Source organism: Misgurnus anguillicaudatus, chromosome 10 (genome assembly GCF_027580225.2).
Source record: "Misgurnus anguillicaudatus chromosome 10, ASM2758022v2, whole genome shotgun sequence".
Classification (NCBI taxonomy): Eukaryota; Metazoa; Chordata; class Actinopteri; order Cypriniformes; family Cobitidae; genus Misgurnus; species Misgurnus anguillicaudatus.
In genome coordinates, this window is record NC_073346.2 from 40,115,202 (window position 1) to 40,133,237 (window position 18,036).

General features: G+C 37.1%; 1 protein-coding gene across 1 annotated transcript in view; it reads left to right on the forward strand.

Annotated features, from left to right (window-relative positions):
- The window catches only part of slc9a1a (solute carrier family 9 member A1a), a 51,605-nt gene extending 37,430 nt beyond the window's left edge, over positions 1–14,175 (forward strand). Inside the window, exons 6-12 of the mRNA XM_055211536.2 lie at positions 1,168–1,257; positions 5,389–5,459; positions 8,138–8,314; positions 8,398–8,512; positions 8,608–8,706; positions 10,609–10,681; positions 10,971–14,175. Of these exons, the coding sequence (XP_055067511.2) occupies positions 1,168–1,257; positions 5,389–5,459; positions 8,138–8,314; positions 8,398–8,512; positions 8,608–8,706; positions 10,609–10,681; positions 10,971–11,266 (921 nt within the window). The 3' untranslated portion in view covers positions 11,267–14,175. The remainder of the gene's footprint in view (positions 1–1,167; positions 1,258–5,388; positions 5,460–8,137; positions 8,315–8,397; positions 8,513–8,607; positions 8,707–10,608; positions 10,682–10,970) is intronic.
- Positions 14,176–18,036: the final 3,861 nt, after the last annotated feature.

Sequence of the window (18,036 nt, forward strand, 5' to 3'; positions counted from 1 at the left end):
GATTGATGGGTAGTTGCTAGGGTGTTGGTAAGTGGATGCTGTGGTCAACCACCCAGGGTACCCTAGCGACCACTTAACACATACCTATCCATCTATCTAGGGTGTTGCAATGTGGTTGCTAGGAGGTTGGTGGTGTGCTGCTAAGAGGTTGCTAGTACCTGGTACCTGGGGTGGGTGCTAGGGTTTGCTATATGGTTGCTAGGGTGGTTATGGTGTTGCTAGGGGGTTGCTGTGCATTTGCTAAGATTAAGGAGTAGCTAGAGTGGATCATTTTTGTCTCATATTTGATAATACAAGTTTAAGTAAAAAAAAACGTATATGTCGGCTTAAGAAAGAAATAACATAAACAAATTTTAAAGAGCTATTTTAAACGTTTTAAATGTAAATAAATAACTCTTACTATTTATATTCTTGATAGTATTGTTCTCGTTTTATTCATCATCTTTATTATTTTTTATTAATAATATAACAGATTATTTTCATTGGTCTGGTATTGATGTGTTTCATGATATTCATATATTGTGTAGGAAGTCATGCACATGCTGCCAAATCTTAGTGTTTCAAAAGCAGAATAATTATTTGCTGCATCTGCGTCTTAATGTTACCTTCGTAAGCAGCTCACGTGGTTTTAAACTGAAGCTGTATGTGAAGTTTGAGTATTTGGCTCGTTGTGTTTTGGGTATAGGTGTGGTTTTGCTCCCTGCAGGAGTGCTGCTCAGAGGAATTGGCAAGTGGAGAGGATTTGCTCTGCCAGGGATGACGCTGCATTTGTTATTATCACCTCTTGCAGTGTACTTCAATCTCTGCCAGCTTCTGACCTTGAGGAAAATCTCACCACGTCATAAAATGGAAATGTAATAGACACTGCATTGCGTCATCTCTGTCCTTAATGTTTGCTCAGCACTGTATGAGAAATCGCGCTATTGACCAGTGTCACATCAAGGACAGGACGGCAGTCACGACACAGCGTTTATTTTAGTTGTCTAATGGTTTGGCTTGATGTAATGTGTGTATCCATCTGAGATAACCAGCATCCCAAGCAGACATTATTGCTTCAGGAACACAGTATAGTTTTGAAGAATGAATCTTGAATTGTTTGCATTTCAATATGACCGTTTGTGAGCAGACACGTGCTGATTTTTCTCTGTGCCTTGACTCTTTTTGTAGGGTATGACCATTCGACCACTGGTTGATCTCCTGGCAGTGAAGAAGAAACAGGAGACAAAGCGATCTATCAATGAAGAGATTCACACACAGGTTCAGTTCAATTTTTTCATGTCATCTATTTTTTACATCTGGAGATTTTGTAGTGTTGTTATACTAAGTTAAGGTCATGACATTGATTTTAAACAGCCTGCAATCACAATTAACTTCAACTTGTGACCTTCATAAAACATTTACAATTATGCATTGTGCAGATGCTTTTATCCAAAAAGACATTTTGATCAGTATGTGTTGTCTGGGTTCAAACCCTTGACCTTTTGCACTTTTAAAACAATGCTATACCACTGTATTAGTTTGAGTTTGTCTGACATCTGTAGCTGTGTTTGAACGCCATCTAATGGCCAAGCTTTGTTACAGTTTTATAAACGAATGCAGTTTGATGTTTTGAAAAGGCATCTTGTTCATTAAAAAAAATAAATAGGCTTTTAAGGAAAGGTGTTGAATGCCCTCTCATTTGTACTGTGAGTCTTTTTGGATAAATGCGTCGATAAATGTACACATGTTTGTTCATGTTGGTTTGTTTTGTGTTAACTAATGTTACAACTTTTGATTTTAAAAATTTATTAGTAAATGCTGGAATATTCATGAATTAAGATTGAAAAATGCTTTTGATGTATTGTTCATTTTTAGTTTGTTAGCTCATGCAGTAAGTAAGGAATAAAAGACGACGGGCCATTGAATTATAAGAAAATAATGCACACCCAAGGTGCAATTCGGCACGACGCGAAGCGGTTATCAGAAATTAATGCATACCCACGGAACATTTCTCAGCCAATCAGAATACAGCATTCAACAGACCCGTGGTATAACTAATGTTAACACAATCTTCAGGGTTCCCACTGGTCATGGAATTTCTGGAATTTTTTAAAGGAATTTCCAGACAGAAATTCAGGGAATTTTATATTTTTGTCCAATATATAGAAAATCAAGAATTTGTGTTGTTTGCTTTACATTTTTGTTTCTATATATCAAAATCTAATCCGCTTTTTAACTTGTGATGTAAGGAATACAATTTCTGGGTCCAATCTTCTGCTAACTACAATTTAAACAGCTGTTTGTTCATTTCACGCATTTAAGCTACATTTTTATAAACTCACGGTGTGCACTACATTATCCAGACTCACGGGATCCCGAACATGCAAGTCATGGGAATTTTAACCCTGAACCTTATTCTGAATTCATAGGACTGTCAATCGATTGAAATATTTAATCTACATTAATTGCATGATTGTCATCAATTAACTGTCGGTAAATCGAAAATGAATCGCACATTTTTATCTGTTCTAATTTTACCTTGATGTAACACTTCAAGTTTTTAATACTCTAATCAACATGGGTGTGGACAAATATGGATGCTTTATGCAAATGTATGTTTACACCAGCCTGTTTACATTTTCGACAGAACCCCTCAGCCATTGTTTTGTGTATGAAATACGACCCTTTTCTTTCTCTATTTATAGAGACAGAGCGCAGCGCGTCACAACCTGAAAACCACGCCCACGGGGGGGGAAAGCATTCCAACCGTCTCCATTGACTTTGTATTGCGAGAGGCCGCCTCCTTGTCATTTCTGGCTTATAACAAAAAACTGAATAATGCCTAAAAGCTGCTTTGGGACAATATGTACAGCTAACAAGCCAAAGAACACAGAAATAAGTTTTTATAAGCTGTCGAGTCGTAAAACCCAGTCTTTAAGGAGAATAAAGTGGATCGCTGACTACGTTTACCCCTATTGGACGCAGTTTTACTAATAGGAGTACTATGAAAAGTTGCCTGTTTCCATTTCTGTGTCTAAACGCTCGTTTTTTGATGTCGACAGCTTATAAAAACGTATTTATTTATTTTTTTGGTGTGTTAGATGTACACCTTGTCACACAGCAGCTTTTAGGTATTATTCTGTTTTTAAGTTTAATCTGTAAATAAGTTTTTATAAGCTGTCGACCCCAGGGGACGAGCGTTTAAGGACGCGGGGATGGATGCAGGCAACTTTTCATGGTGCTTCTATTGGTGGAGCTGCGTCCACTGGGGGGAGGCGTGGTCGGCGATCCACTTTGTTCTCCTTGGAGGCTGGGTTTTGCGGCTCGACAGCTTATAAAAACTTATTCCTGGGTTCTTTGGCTTGTTAGCTGTACATATTGTCTCACAGCAGCTTTTTGGCATTATTCAGTTTTTTGTTATAAGCCAGAAATGACAAGAAGGCGGCTTCTCGCAATACAAAGTCAATGGAGACGGTTGGATTGAATTCCCCCCCGGTGGGCGTGGTTTTCAAATTTGCATAACTGCGCTCTGTCTCTATATTTGCTGCTGCATAATTTTAAGAAAAATCCAAAATTACCACAAAAATTACTGCATCCTTACCTTAAAATCACTGGTAAAACTAATAGATTTGGCACACAAGTCAAAAACAATAGCAATATGTGTTCAACTTTTTTTTCATGACATTGAGACAGACAATTTTAAGATCTACTGTAATGCAAGGATCTAATATAATCTTACACATCAGATATTTTTCCACATCAGTTAATCAAACATGCACTTAAGATATAACAGATTAATTCTGTGTAGATGTTTTATCTGTTTTGACAAAAAATTCACGCAGATATACAGTTTTAAAGAAAATATATGTCATATACTATTTAGAGCATTGGATTCTCTTGGATAAAATTGGATAAAATTAGTGGCGTTAAAGCAACACATGTAAACATGTAAAAATGACTTACAGCTCCCCCATGTGGTTGAAAAGCGCAACAGTGCCTGGTATTAGACACTCTTCTGCAGGCAGGGGGAGGGGCGTGGCTGTGTTTCCTACCCTCCACCGCCACTTTCAGAGTGTGCTTGTAGCAGCTAGGAGGCTGCTCAGGTTGCAGCAACAGTACAATTTGTCCAGTTAAAAGTTGTTCTATCACTGAAATAATGTTAGAGATATTATTTAAAGGTAAAAAAAACTACATAGTGTTGCTTTAAAATGAATTTGCGTTAACACATTATTAACGTTATTTTGACAGCCCCAGACATCATATTACTAAAGTCCAGGTAATATTTTGTTGTACTGGCTGTACAAATCAACATAAATTAATCAATTTTTACATATACTTTTACATTTAATAAATGTAAAAGTAAACAACTCCCAATAACACAATAAAGCATCAAATACATACATTTTATGTATTTGATGCTTTATTGTGTTATTGGGAGTCAAACTCATCATTTTGTCATTGTTAGGACCATGTTGCACGTTGCTTGCTTGTTTATTACAAAGAAAAATATCACAGTATAAAAAATGTAAAAAATAAAATGACATGATTATTACCCAGTATTGAAACTTCACAACTCATATATCCAGGTACTCTGTGGTAATAATGGTTTAGGGTGGGGAAGTGTTGAAAATCATATCACAATGCAAAATGTTTGATTTGAGGTTTTCTGAACATATTCCCGACAGGTTTTGTGAGATTTCAGCTTTCATAACTTAACCAAAACCTTTAGTAAAAGAGATCTAGCTAGAAAAGTCGTTATGCGTGGGCTCATCTGGATATGTTGTGGACACAAACATACAGAACAGAGCTTTGCTACAGTTTGTGTCTATAATAAGCAGACTCTTAATAAACTCTTGAGCTTCTTGAAATGTTTTTATATCAACATTATATATGTATGAATAAAGTAGTCAGTAAAACTTTACAGAGAGACTCATTCCTGAATGTGTGTCTGTATTATGCACGGTACTTCAAATGGTATTAAATGTATTAAGAAGCACATTTGACTGCTTAAATGTATTATCACTGCTTTTTATTTTAATATCGACTTCTGCTATGTTTGCCATACCCGGCCGTGAATTTGAGCTCAACTAGTTTTCTGTTAACTGAATGTTTTACTTTAGCAACAAGAGGCTGTTTGTAAGTCTGGAAGTCTATCCACAACACAACTCAAAACAACATTTGCTCACCAATCAAAATGTATTCAATGCCAATTAAACTGATAGTTGCTATGGCAACGTCTATTCAAGTACGTCTCATCGACGACAGGCAGAAATCTTTTTCATTCTCGCTGTCATCTTTCTGTCTGTAGATCAAATCTTTGGTAAACTCATAATCTGTGTTTTATTAGTAGATGTTGTAGCTTGTGTTGAACAAATAAAAGATACATTTGTGTTGTTTCGGTGTCTTTAGTTTTTGGACCACCTGTTGACGGGCATCGAGGACATCTGTGGACATTATGGACATCATCACTGGAAAGACAAGTAGGTTTGATTCAGATGCGAGTTGTTCAGGACGTGTCAAAGTCAAACCAAATGAGATTTCAATTTGGTGTGCAATAATTTTGACTTTTACACCTGGTGTTGTGCTATCTTGGTTTTAGATTAGTTTGATCTTTTTATATAAAATACTGCACTGTTGTAATTGAGAAAATCATACAGACTATTTTTACTGTGTTCTATAGTACTATGACGGGTAGTTTCCACCAAAAAATAACAATGCACATTTTTAAAATGCTGTAGAGATGAGTTAATAATTTAAATAAGCACATTTGCTTTCAGCACTTTGATGTTATTTAAGAAAGTAACACATTCACACCAAACGCAAAAGAGGTGGCAAAAACGCGCTATTTGTGCGTAGTTGGACGCTTGAACATTTTGAGTTTACTCGCTTCATTTGCACATGATATTCTAGTTGTTCGAGACATTCACACATCAATTCGCGTCATGGGAGGGACTTCTGCCAGGCCGGCAGATCCAAGCTTTTACCCACTCTTTTCTAAGCAAATGTTCAAATTGGCACTATGTTTACTAATCAACTGCAGGTTTCAATACTATACATAAATATTCTCGCCTAAACTAATCTTAAAACTACACTTTGTGTCTCGGTAATATTGAGAAACGGCTATTCTGTCTATTGAGTTATTAGAACATTGCTTAAATATATAAAGCTTAAATTAAGTAAACTTACCGACCTCCTCACTCGCTTTCTTCCAAACAAGATCCTTTTAATTCCTGTAAAACTACGAAGATGTCTCATATAGCGTTAATGATTGTCCTCCATTGTTGTTTTGTATTTCTTCCTGTATTCATGTCACTACTAGAGCAAGCTCCTGATTGGTTAACGCAGGATGCCTATTTGCGTCTTTGCATTGACTTAACATGTAAATCACTTGCGCTAGCCGCCTCTTCCTCATCTGATGTGAATGCACCATTAGGACTCCTGAAGGCCCGGGTATACTTTTTTTCCGCGTCCGCGTACGGCTCGCGCGCGCACGCGTCCGCGCAGCTTTCCGAGTATAGTCCCCGCGACTACACGCGGATGGCCGCGTTCGACACTATACGCAATACAAATGATTTCTTATTCAAATTATTAGTCTAACAGGCTGTCAGGGCAGCACTGATTTGGAGACATTTACAGTACATTAAAACATTAGGATAGGTGAAGAAAAGTAACTGATCCACCATTGCAAACACAGTTTAGAACAAACAACAAGACAACAAAGAACAGGAATCAAACAAACATGCTCCAGAGCTTTCTGTTCTTGGAAGAAGTAAAAGTTAAAGAAAAAAAAACGATAGTGTGTGTGCAAATGCTGTCTATTTCCTTTGTATAATTGTTTATAGTGGAGTGCCCTGTCTAAATATTTTCACGCGCATGCGCTGTTGTACGCGGACTGTACGCGCACTGTCCGCGCGGTCTCAAATTTTGGGCTGCACGCGGACAGTCCGCGCGGCCGGCCGCGGACCCTCTTGATGACGAAAATGACGTCATGCGGACGGCGCGCGTACGCGGACGTCCCTAGTATACTTTCGGCTTGAGTTGTTTTAGATCAGTGGTTCCCAACCTGGAGTCCGGGCCCCCTTGGGGGGGGGCGCCAGAGTTCACAAAGGGGGGTTTAAGGGATCCGATCTCATATAAAGATGCATAACGTGTTTCACTAATAATTTTATATAACATTTTTTTACGTTTTTTGAATATGCTTACAATGCTAATATAACGGAGTTTAAATATTCTCTTACTGTATAGCCCTTTTTACACAGAAATTACGGAAAATACACTAAAATTGCATTTGGATTAGTTTGGGATTGTTTGATTTGTGGTTCATACCCACTGCAAAAAGTTTTTTCGGAATCTGTTCTTGCATTCACACACATACCGTTAAGATCCTGATAAGACATGTGACGTATTTAAAGTCCTGCACCTGGTAGGTTTTTCCACAGCATCTGAAGTTTGCTTAATATCTGTGATTTTTCTCTCGAGATACCACGGGCGTGCGTGTTTGTTTATGACAAGGTCATAAGGAGCACGTGATGCTCTGTTCTGTCATGCTGGTGAATGATCCTTGATAGTGACGAGCTCCCTGATCTCTGCTTCAGTCCGGTTTGCAGACATTTCTCATCATATCAATGTTGATCTGGGTTTAAATCCCTGTGTCGTCATCTTGTTGTGATGCACGCACGTCCTCACTATGACACGCCACTTACGGCATTGTTTCTACCACAGAATCTTTTCCGTGAACGTCCTTTTTACGGGAGCGATCCCAAAACATTTATGGGACATGTTCGTGCCAATTTTACAGAATTTTTTTGGGACCAAAGTGCTATTTAAATGGAGTTTTGTAAAATAATTATTTTAATTTTACTTGCTCAATCTTAACTCGCTTATCAGTGTAACGGCAAAATCAAAATGAAAGATGGGTAAAGAGTGTTTGGGGGTCATATTTATACGTACAGGTTTGGAATCACTGTTTCACATCATGATCGAGTCGGATGATACGGCAATGAGCTGTAGCACAGTGAATCCACTCCCGGCTCTTCAGACGTACTGGATTAATTTCAGATAACGTCTCTGCTTCTCTGTCTGAGATGAAGCACCGGGGTTTGTTATCTGTATTTCCAGTGATCGAATCAAAGCTCACCCTGCCCTTCCTTCCTTCCAGGCTGAACCGCTTTAATAAGAAGTATGTGAAGAAGTGTCTGATAGCAGGAGAGCGTTCAAAAGAACCACAGCTCATTGCTTTCTACCACAAGATGGAGATGAAGCAGGCCATCGAGCTGGTGGAGAGCGGCGGAGGATCCAAACTGCCCTCTGCTATGCCATCCACCGTATCCATGCAGTGAGTGCCCACCACCCATCTGTTCTTCACAGTACTTTTAAATATGAGCCGGTGTACATTGTGCAATATTTAATGTTTTCCAGAAACATCCAACCCAAGAAGCCGATTGAAGATCGAGCGCTGCCTCAACTCTCCAAGTCCCGTGAGGAGGAGATCAGAAGCATCCTGCGTACCAACCTGCAGAAGACCCGTCAGAGAGTTAGCACGCATCACTTCCTGTTCCGCCCATAAATGGTCTTCATTCATTTGCATAAACGAAACTGATCAATCTCTACTCTTTCGTGCGTTTTCAGCTGCAGTCGTATAATCGACACACACTGGTGGGCGATCCGTACGAGGACGGTTGGAACGAGATGCTCCTCAAACGCAGAAGGATAAAGGAGATGGGAAAGGTTTGACAGATAAATCAGATGACATTTGGCCGGTCTAAAAGTTATCTTTAGTTTAATCCTTCACGATGTGTTCCTATTTACTTTTTAGCAACTATATGCACATAAAATGTGAAATAAAACGGTTTTGTGTGCATCTCAATACCGTAACCACAGCTTGAACATTGGGGGGAACCAGTATTGCAAAAGCGGCGTGTCTCTTGAGTAAAATCTTAATCTTTTCCCCCTTATTGAAATTTTCGAGTAAAATTATTATCAAACGCGAGCTGTATTTGCTGCTGATGATGACAGATCTACCAAAATGAGTTTTTAAGACTGCATGCAATGTGCATGAACAGCAATACTGTATACTTACTGTATAACCATTTTATATCAATTTATATATATATATATATCATGCTACAACCAAACCACATATTTAAGTTTTAATGAACAAAACTACTTCTACAACAAAATATAAAAATATTGAATGGTGTGCACTTGGAGGCGTAGTTGGACGCTTGAACATTTTGAATCATCTCGCTTCATTCACGCGAGAAATTTGCGTCATTTGTGTGTGAAACTTACGTTCAATTTGCCCGCCTTCAGCTCGCTATGTCGTAATCACATCACTACTAGAGCAAGCTCCTGATTGGTTAATGCAATGCGAATATTTACGATTTTTAAAGTTATGATTTTTTAACTTGCACAAATCACGTGTTACGCACACCAAACGCCCAAAGCGATTATTTCACGTTATGTCATTCGTGCTGCCTCATTTTCGTAAGTTGCGCTGCAGGATGTCTTATCGCATCTTTGCATTTTGGGTATGTTTTTATTATAAATATAATTGTTTAATATTAGGGCTGCAACGATAAATCACGTGTCCCATTAAAAATCCCTCTGAAATTGATTCTATGTTTCATGCACAGCTTGTGCGTCTACTACGGCGTTTGGTCAGTAGGAAGTCCTTATCAATCTAAATTGTTATTTTAGATTGATAAGGACTCGGAGTCATTTAAAAAAAACTACACACTTAAACAAAATCATTAAAAATATTTTTTATTATCATGAAAATACCTGAAACAATTTGAAGAACATCGATAGAAATATTCCTGCAGACATTTCCTAGAATAGCATTTGTAATGCTACTTTTTTTACTTAATGCTAGTTTCTGCACGAGAGCGCCCCCTGGCTCCTGGGATGTGCTGGGATTTCAACATAATTCATTAAAATTCATTCATTAAGAAAAATATAATTGTGTTATATTATTATGCTTAATGAAATGGTGTGTTAAATTTTCTGATTTATATTCTAAAGATGCATTTTTTTAAGTAACCGTTGTAGAGAATAGTAGTACTTTTTATAGGAGTTAAATACTGCTAAAAACCTATCCATGTGCACACACTGTTGGAGTTGTTTGATTTTTAGCAGATCATGTCTCATCTGTGCCAGCGTTTGACTAAAAATGATGAGTTTTAATAACATATTTTTGTCGCTAAGAGGTAATTTTGAAAATCAGATATTCGCTTTACATGTCCATATTTTGGACTCTAAATCTGTGAAACTTTTACATGCTGCTTCTTATTTTATTATGTTAACACAACAAATGATGTGATGGGCTTTTGGTGCACATTAAAAGTTACAGTATATCATGCAAACATTAAAATCATAATGTGTGACCTCGGCAACAGTCTGGAGCCCTAGTAAAACGTTAAATATTGGGGTGGGGGCAATTTGGTTGTTTCTGATTATTGGGTGGATACATGTAAATGTCTATTGTGGTTACAGCCCTGGTGCATCTAAAAATAATCTCAGCCAATGTTTGGCACAGATTAATTGCACATTTGTTTTGAAGGCTGCAATGTAATTGATATTAAATTATACTTGTTGATTGATTTATATCTTTGGTTTTTGATGTTACAGAGGAATAATTACCTCACGGTTCCAGCTCCGCCTCCTGATTCACCAACCGTTGCTCGGGCACGTTTAGCTTCTGGTAAGCTTTATTGTCTCTGATGTAATTATAAGAATTGTGCTCTCATCTGTAACTGCTTATTGAAATCTGAGTGCTTTTATCATTCCTCAATGCTTTTGACCTCAGTGAGGTTAGTGGTTGTTACACAGCTCCCCCTAGTGATACATCAGAGTCATTATTTATTAAGAGTATTGCTAAGCAAACCGACCTCGCTCCTAAACAACAAAAGAATATGTTTTTTAATATAGAAGCAAAGAAATGTTTCTCATTTATGATATTGTTCATATCTTTCCCCCCCCCTACACCACAGACCCTCAAGCCTGGGGCAAACCCGTGACCCACGAGAACATCCCCGTTATCAAGGTGGACCTGGCGTCTCCGCAGTCTCCGGAGTCGGTCAATGTGGTGAATGAGTTGAGTAAGAAGAGCCCTGAGCAGGAGAATGAAGATGAGGCCGGTCTGATGATGAAACCCGCTTCTCTCGCCAAGATAAAAGACGAGACGGGCAACGGGGATGACAAAGAACCACAGCAGCGTCTCCAGCGGTGTCTGAGCGACCCGGGGCCCTGCCCTGAGGAAGAGGAGGATGAACCCTTCCTCCCTTAAGCCAGCAGCTCGTCATTGTTGTTATTATTAGAGGATAAAGACGGAGAGCATCTTTAAATCAAACTACGACAGGACGACTTTTAGCAGGAAGCCAAAATGAGAACTTCAGGAAGAGAAATGAGATGAACCAAAATAAAGAAATTAAAGGAAGCGATCAAAACAAGCCATTTATAGTTTATTGCATCTTTTTCTTTTTGAACATAACACCGTGTCGTAACCAGAAGTAGTACGGCGATGATTAAACCACACAGATTAAAGTTAAGAGCTTTACGAAACCCCTGAAAATCTCCAGCGGTGTGTTCGTCTTCTGTATGGGCTGTGAATGTTTTTTTGGTTACTGTATGTATGCGGTGTTAAATGAATATACCTGTGAGTACAGCCATAATACACGTGTGTGCACAATGCTTTTAAAAATTAAAATGTGAAAAGGTCAGACAGCCGGGCATGTTTTGTGTCTGCTTTTTCTGGTCATCATGTCCGGTTAAATTAATTCCTGACTGATTCGACTTGGGTGTAATCTTGTCGCATCACGCCTGGTTAAGACACGGTGTTGATAAATGTTACTTCCCCTGTGTTTCATTTGATGAATGAGGGGATGAGATCTATGCATTACCAAAGGATTGGCACTGTTTAGTTTCGCACTATATTCAGGTGAAATCTTTTTACTGTTAAAGCATTTTAAATCATCAATGCCTTCATGAGGTTTTTTTGTGTTTGCACACATGAATTGCCTTACTTTTTTTGTGAATCTCATGGTTTCTGTTTGATCTCGATGGATTTTACACTTCAGGAGCAATATGAAAGCGGACACGTTATTGCCTTTGTATATTTATCAGTCCGACGGGGCACATCGAGAGAGTTTGTTTGACACGTGCAGGACCATTAGATATGATGATGTATCTTTTGTGTTCGCTCATACTTTATGTAATATCAAAGATTATTTGTGTTAATAATTCTGCTTTCCCTTTAAATGCACTTGCGCGCTTTGGTCATGAGCACGCTGAAATGATCTGGACCATCTTTGAAGGAACGGTTTACTAAACAAAAAAATCTGCTATATTTACTCAATGTCATGTTGTTTCAAAGCTGTTTGCTTGAATTTTTTTTGTGTGATTTTTAAGAAATGTTGGCGCTGGCAATGCTAAGATTACAGGTTTGATTTCCTGGGAACACAAACATTATGTAAAGAAACAGAAATGTTTGAGTTTAAAATTCCTCAAGGGCAAGAACGTTTTATTTTTGGGGTGAACCTGTTTTTAAGACATGCAATTTGAGGCTTTAACAATCCTCTGAAACTAGCAGAGCAGTTTAAGGTTCAGATATGTAGACTCACATTGCATGACCCCTTAAAGTTTAAACGTTTGGACTGTCACTGGAGGACAAGAATGAATCTTATACGCTTTGTATCATCTAAAAATCATCCCTAAAAACTTGTGCACCAAGAGTAAACCTACACTGTCCTCTGTTAGGAGAGGAGATTCAGACATTAAAGTGCATTGCATATTTTAAACTAAACTAACAAAGTGATGTACCATAATATATTTTGCATGCACAGAGAGTATAGAATAGTCTTATTTTATTGTGAGCCGTGTTAAAAAAAAGATATATATATATTTTACAAGTGAACTCTAAAGATGACTGATGTTTATAATGTGCTTTTAAGTATTACAACGCTAACACAACAATTATTTTCCCAATATCTGTGCTTTTTTTGTCTTTCTCTTTAAAAAACCTTCTGGAAAGTGCTTATACATTTTTTGAGCTGAACAGGTCATGTGTTTTTGATTTTCTTGAGACCGTACCTCAATTAGATTTGGTTTGATTCTAATGGCAGATAAATTTGGTCAATCTAAAAGTTATCTGCAGTTTAAATTCTCCACATTGTGTCCCTTATTTACTTTTTTGCAACTAATTACATTTTTAAGTATATATTTTGAGATAAAACCTTTTAATTTCAACAATTGTGTGTGCATTTGAATTGTTTTGATTTTTGCTTTTGGGGAATCTCAGTCAATACTGTAGGAGCAGTGCGACTGATATTGTGTTTTTATAAGATGAGCCGTGTCTCTCTTTAGGTGGTAAGCCGGGCATCGTTTATGTTTTATTCACCCCTTTTGTTTTTGTTTTACTGTTATGATGTAGAACAGACTTCAGTATTCACAGTGATGATGTTTATTCTCAGAAGACGACTTTATATTAAAACTTCTTTCTTCTTGAAATGGAGCTGCATACCAATATAAAATACTGATACCAAAAAGAGATATTTGGAGAAAATTGAGCGACATTCAAACATCATGGGGCGGTTTCCCAGACAGGGCATAAGCCTAGTCCCAGACTAACTTAAATGTTAGTGTTGTCTTGACCGAAAACAACTTGCTACTTTATCTTAAAATATATCAGTGCGAGTGTTGTGTCTGAAGATGCACACCAGTAGTGTTTATTTATAAATTATGCTTTTAAAAATGACTTAAATATCCTAATTTGACTAAGACCTAGTCCTGGTTTAAGATAATCCCTGTCCGGGAAAAACCCCAAAGAGTGGAGAGTACGCTGAAATAAATGAAACCAAACGCTCATGGATGGGTGTGGATTATATTTTTAACATCAGTAAGTGCGGTAGCAGGTGCAGATCGGTGTCGGTCTGCCTTCAGGCTGTTTTGAATGCGGATATTCTGACTATTAAATGTTGTGGTTGTTTTTAGTTTCAATGCTTCTGTTCGTCTTATTTTTTTATTTTCTTATTATTCAAAGTATGGCTGATTTTATGTTAGCAGGTTTTTTGTTGTTTAATTTCTAATCATATTCATCATATTATAGGCTCTCTGTCTGTGAGGTGCTTTGTTAACATGATCATTTATTCTTATGTAATTCATAATAGCTTTTATTATTCAATTTGACTTATTTTGTATTTTGTTGCCTTTTGAATCTGTTACGTTTTTACAAATGGACAACTCTCTTTTTATTTGATGTGTTTGCTGTAACCTGAAACTGCTGTGTGTGTTTATCTCTGACCGGCCGCTGCAGGTGTTCAATGCTGTATGTGATTATAAAAGCTTCTTTGCTGTTCTGGGTGCTTTATATTACTCTCTGCTCTTTATTTAAATGTCATATTGCTGCTTATCATTTTGCAAAATATCTGAGGATGCTTGTCAATCTTGCAATTCATTGCCTGAGCTCTGTGTTCGTCTTATTTGTGGTGTTTTTTGTAAAGAAAAGATGCCTTTTTTCAAATGAGTGTTTACTGAAGTTGATACACTGCATTGCTTTCTGCATTCTGGAAGACAAAAACGCAAATAATGATTTAATCCTTAACTTCGTCTTTAGGGGCAGTTTCCCAGACTAAAGTGCATGTTTGAGTTTTTCTATCAGTAATGTTTTTTGTATAAACTACCTAAATATCCTAAATTAACTAAGGCCTATCCTGGATTAATCTAAACCCTGTCTGGGAAACCCCTTAAAGTTTATTCCTGCACTTCAAATAAAAATGCAGCACGAAATTAAACCTACAATTTTTGACTTAAAAAAAGTTGACATCACTAATAAATTTAAGTTGAAATTGTTGAACTTAATTTTTTAATGTGTTGATTTGACAAAAATGCTGCAAAATGTTTTTACGGTGTGGATTGATGATGGACTGTTTTATTGGTTGTTGAAGTGAATTTAAAGGTGGTGTATCATTTCTGTGCCACTAGCTGCACCAAAAGGATTACAAATAAATAAGAAAATTTCAGTAAGACCAAATTTTATCAAGTTTAAGTGTTGAAAAGTTAGCCCTGAAGTTAGATTATATTGTTTATAGATATGGAAATGTGTTAATTTTGGAAGACATAATTGAAGAGGTTGCACAATAATAATATGATTGCTCTGTCAAGTCAGACATTGTGTTTGTTGCCATGAATGGCACTTTAATGACACATTTTACTTTTAAATCTCTAAATCGCCTTTCTTTATAAAAACGGTTTACTGAAATGTTCATGAATTATGTTCTGTCGTGAAATCCCAAGGACACCAAATACAAAAGTAAAGAAAAAGCTGAACATTTTTAGTTCAAGTGCAACATGCTTATTTTCCTCAGACCTTGAATCTTCTCGTGTGTCATCTCGTCTCTCTTCTCTTTATTCAATTAAGATACAAACGCACTTTATCATAAACCAAACCTTTAATATATGACCATTTATAATATAGCAATAACTAAAGCCATTCCACGTGAAGATTTACTGTGATAGACTCGGATGAGGAGAGATGTTTACCTGATATAGCAGGTTTACATATCTTTAGGTTAGGTTAGGGGTCGTTGTGTCTGAGGTTATTGATGTGGTTGGCGAGGACTTTAACCTGTTTGTCTAAATGTTATGAATCTACTGTTGAGTCATTCATTGTCAGTTGATAATGTGCTTCTGAATTCTCAGTCAAATATTTATTTTATATACAATCTAAATTAAATATATATGGAAATGTAAGATTTGAGATATATATATTGGAGAATGTGGCACTTCACAGTTTTGTTAAATGGCTTGTACTGTAGCTTCAGCACTTCTTTGCGTCCTGAGAACTAACAAACAGTTTTTGTCATGGAAGATAAGTGAATAAAGTTCATTTGATAAAAGAATGACTTTGTTTCTTTTAATTCATTTGATTGTAGGTTGATGACACTTGAGAGCTGAGAGCTGATGTTTCACCAGTCTATGTAAGGAATGTGATCATTTGTGCACTTTATATCTCAAACATAAGGTATAAATAGACACTATAGGGTGTTTTTTCCAGACATGGCTTATAAGTCTACTCCCAGGCTAAAATGCATGTTAGAGTTGTTGTTTTTAAGTTATATTTTTGCCTTTATTATACAGTATGACAGAAGAGGACGAGATCAGCAAAGGGCCTTGAACTTGGGTTGCTGAAAGTGCGTCTGCATATGTCGAAACTCTGCCCACTAAAAAATATCTTAATATATATCAGTGCCATTTGGTTTGTCTCAAGATGCACACTAGCATTGCTTTATTGTAAGGTATGTCTGTAAAAACTATTTAAATTTCCTAAAATAACCAAGGTCTGGTCCTGTCTTAACCTAAATCCTGTCCGGGAAATCGCCTCTATAATCTCGAAATTAAGTAATTTTTCACATCATCTGTGTAAAGATCATGAGATCAACAATTTTATGAATTGTGCTGCAAAGGTTGGAGGTTATGTGACATGATCTCACAGAAAGTCGTGATATAGTGAAGAAAATTTGATTAATTTATTCATGTCCATGTCACGAAATTCAGCTTTTTTAGTGTCACAAATTTCTATAAATAGTTTTTTGTACCACGACTTTCATTTTTGTGTCATTTTATATATTGTTTTCTCATTGTTTTTTTTCCTGTTTTTAAATCATTTTCACGTGGGGTTAGATTTGGGGTTTGGGTTAGGATGTCTAAAAATGTAACAGAAAGTGATTCTAACCCCAAGCGAAAATGGTAAGAAAATAGGAAAAAACACAATGAGAAAACCATAAATAAAATGCCACGAAAAAGTGAGTCGTGCCACGGACACGAAAAACTATTTATAAAAATTGATATGAAAACGCATGCTTAAAGGTGCAGTGTGTAATTTTTTAGAAGGATCTCTTGACAGAAATGCTAAATATTATACAAAACTAAATGATCAGGGGTGTATAACGACCTTTCAGAATGAACCATTATGTTTTATTACCTAAGAATTAGACGTTTTTATCTACATACCGAGGGTCCCCTTACATGAAAGTCACCATTTTGTGCCACCATGTTTCTACAGAAGCTCCTAACAGACAAACTATTTTTACTTAGTTGTCTCAGAAGATGACATGTTTGTCCGGTGGTGGTTATCATAGCTTCTCTATGCGTTTCAAAAGCGAGGGGTGAGCAGTGAACTGAGCCATTGGTTGCAATTCGCAACCTCACCACTAGATACTGCTAAAATGTACACACGGCACCTTTAAGGCATGAAAAAAGCTGAATTTTGTGTCATGGACACGAATAAATGAATAATATTTCCGTGAGATCAGTCTGGTTAATTAAGATTCATTCATTTATGATTAGGGGTGAGCTAGTTTTAGATCAACTATACACACACAGGGACAGTTTGCCAGACAGGTTTTAGATTAATCCAGGACTAGGCCTTAGTGATATTAGGACATGTTAGTAGTTTTTACAAAAAACATTACTGGTTTTGAGACAAAACAATGGCACTGATATATTTTAAGATCTGTCAGTGCAAGCTGATTTCAGCTAAGACATCTCAATCAAGCATTTTAGTCTTGGATTAGACTTAAGCCTTGTCCAGGAAACCACACCATAATGTTAGAATAATATTTTCTTGTCCTTTTTGTAACAGGGTTGAAAGGTTTAGCTTGGCAGTCAACAATCACATACCGTAACATACTTAACATATATGTTAGGTTGGATATTATATAGGAAACAGTACCAGATTCTGATTGGTCAATGGCCACCGCACCCAATTGATTCTGTGCATCACTGTGCAGCACTCTTAAAGGGGCAGTCACACTACACTTTTCATAGCATTGACTTCTGTTCATATGCTATTGTGTACCAAACTTCTGGTGAACCTTGACCTGCAAATTAGTATCACATGGAGACATGTGACAGAAACCAGCACATCACGGCATGACCTTTCTCTCTACTGAAAAGCAAAGATGGGCATAGCACTCCCCGCCTATATACAGAGTAACAAAAAAAAATTTGCATGCTCAAAGTCTAGTGTGAACGCTCCTTTAGAAATGATACCGCCCTTTT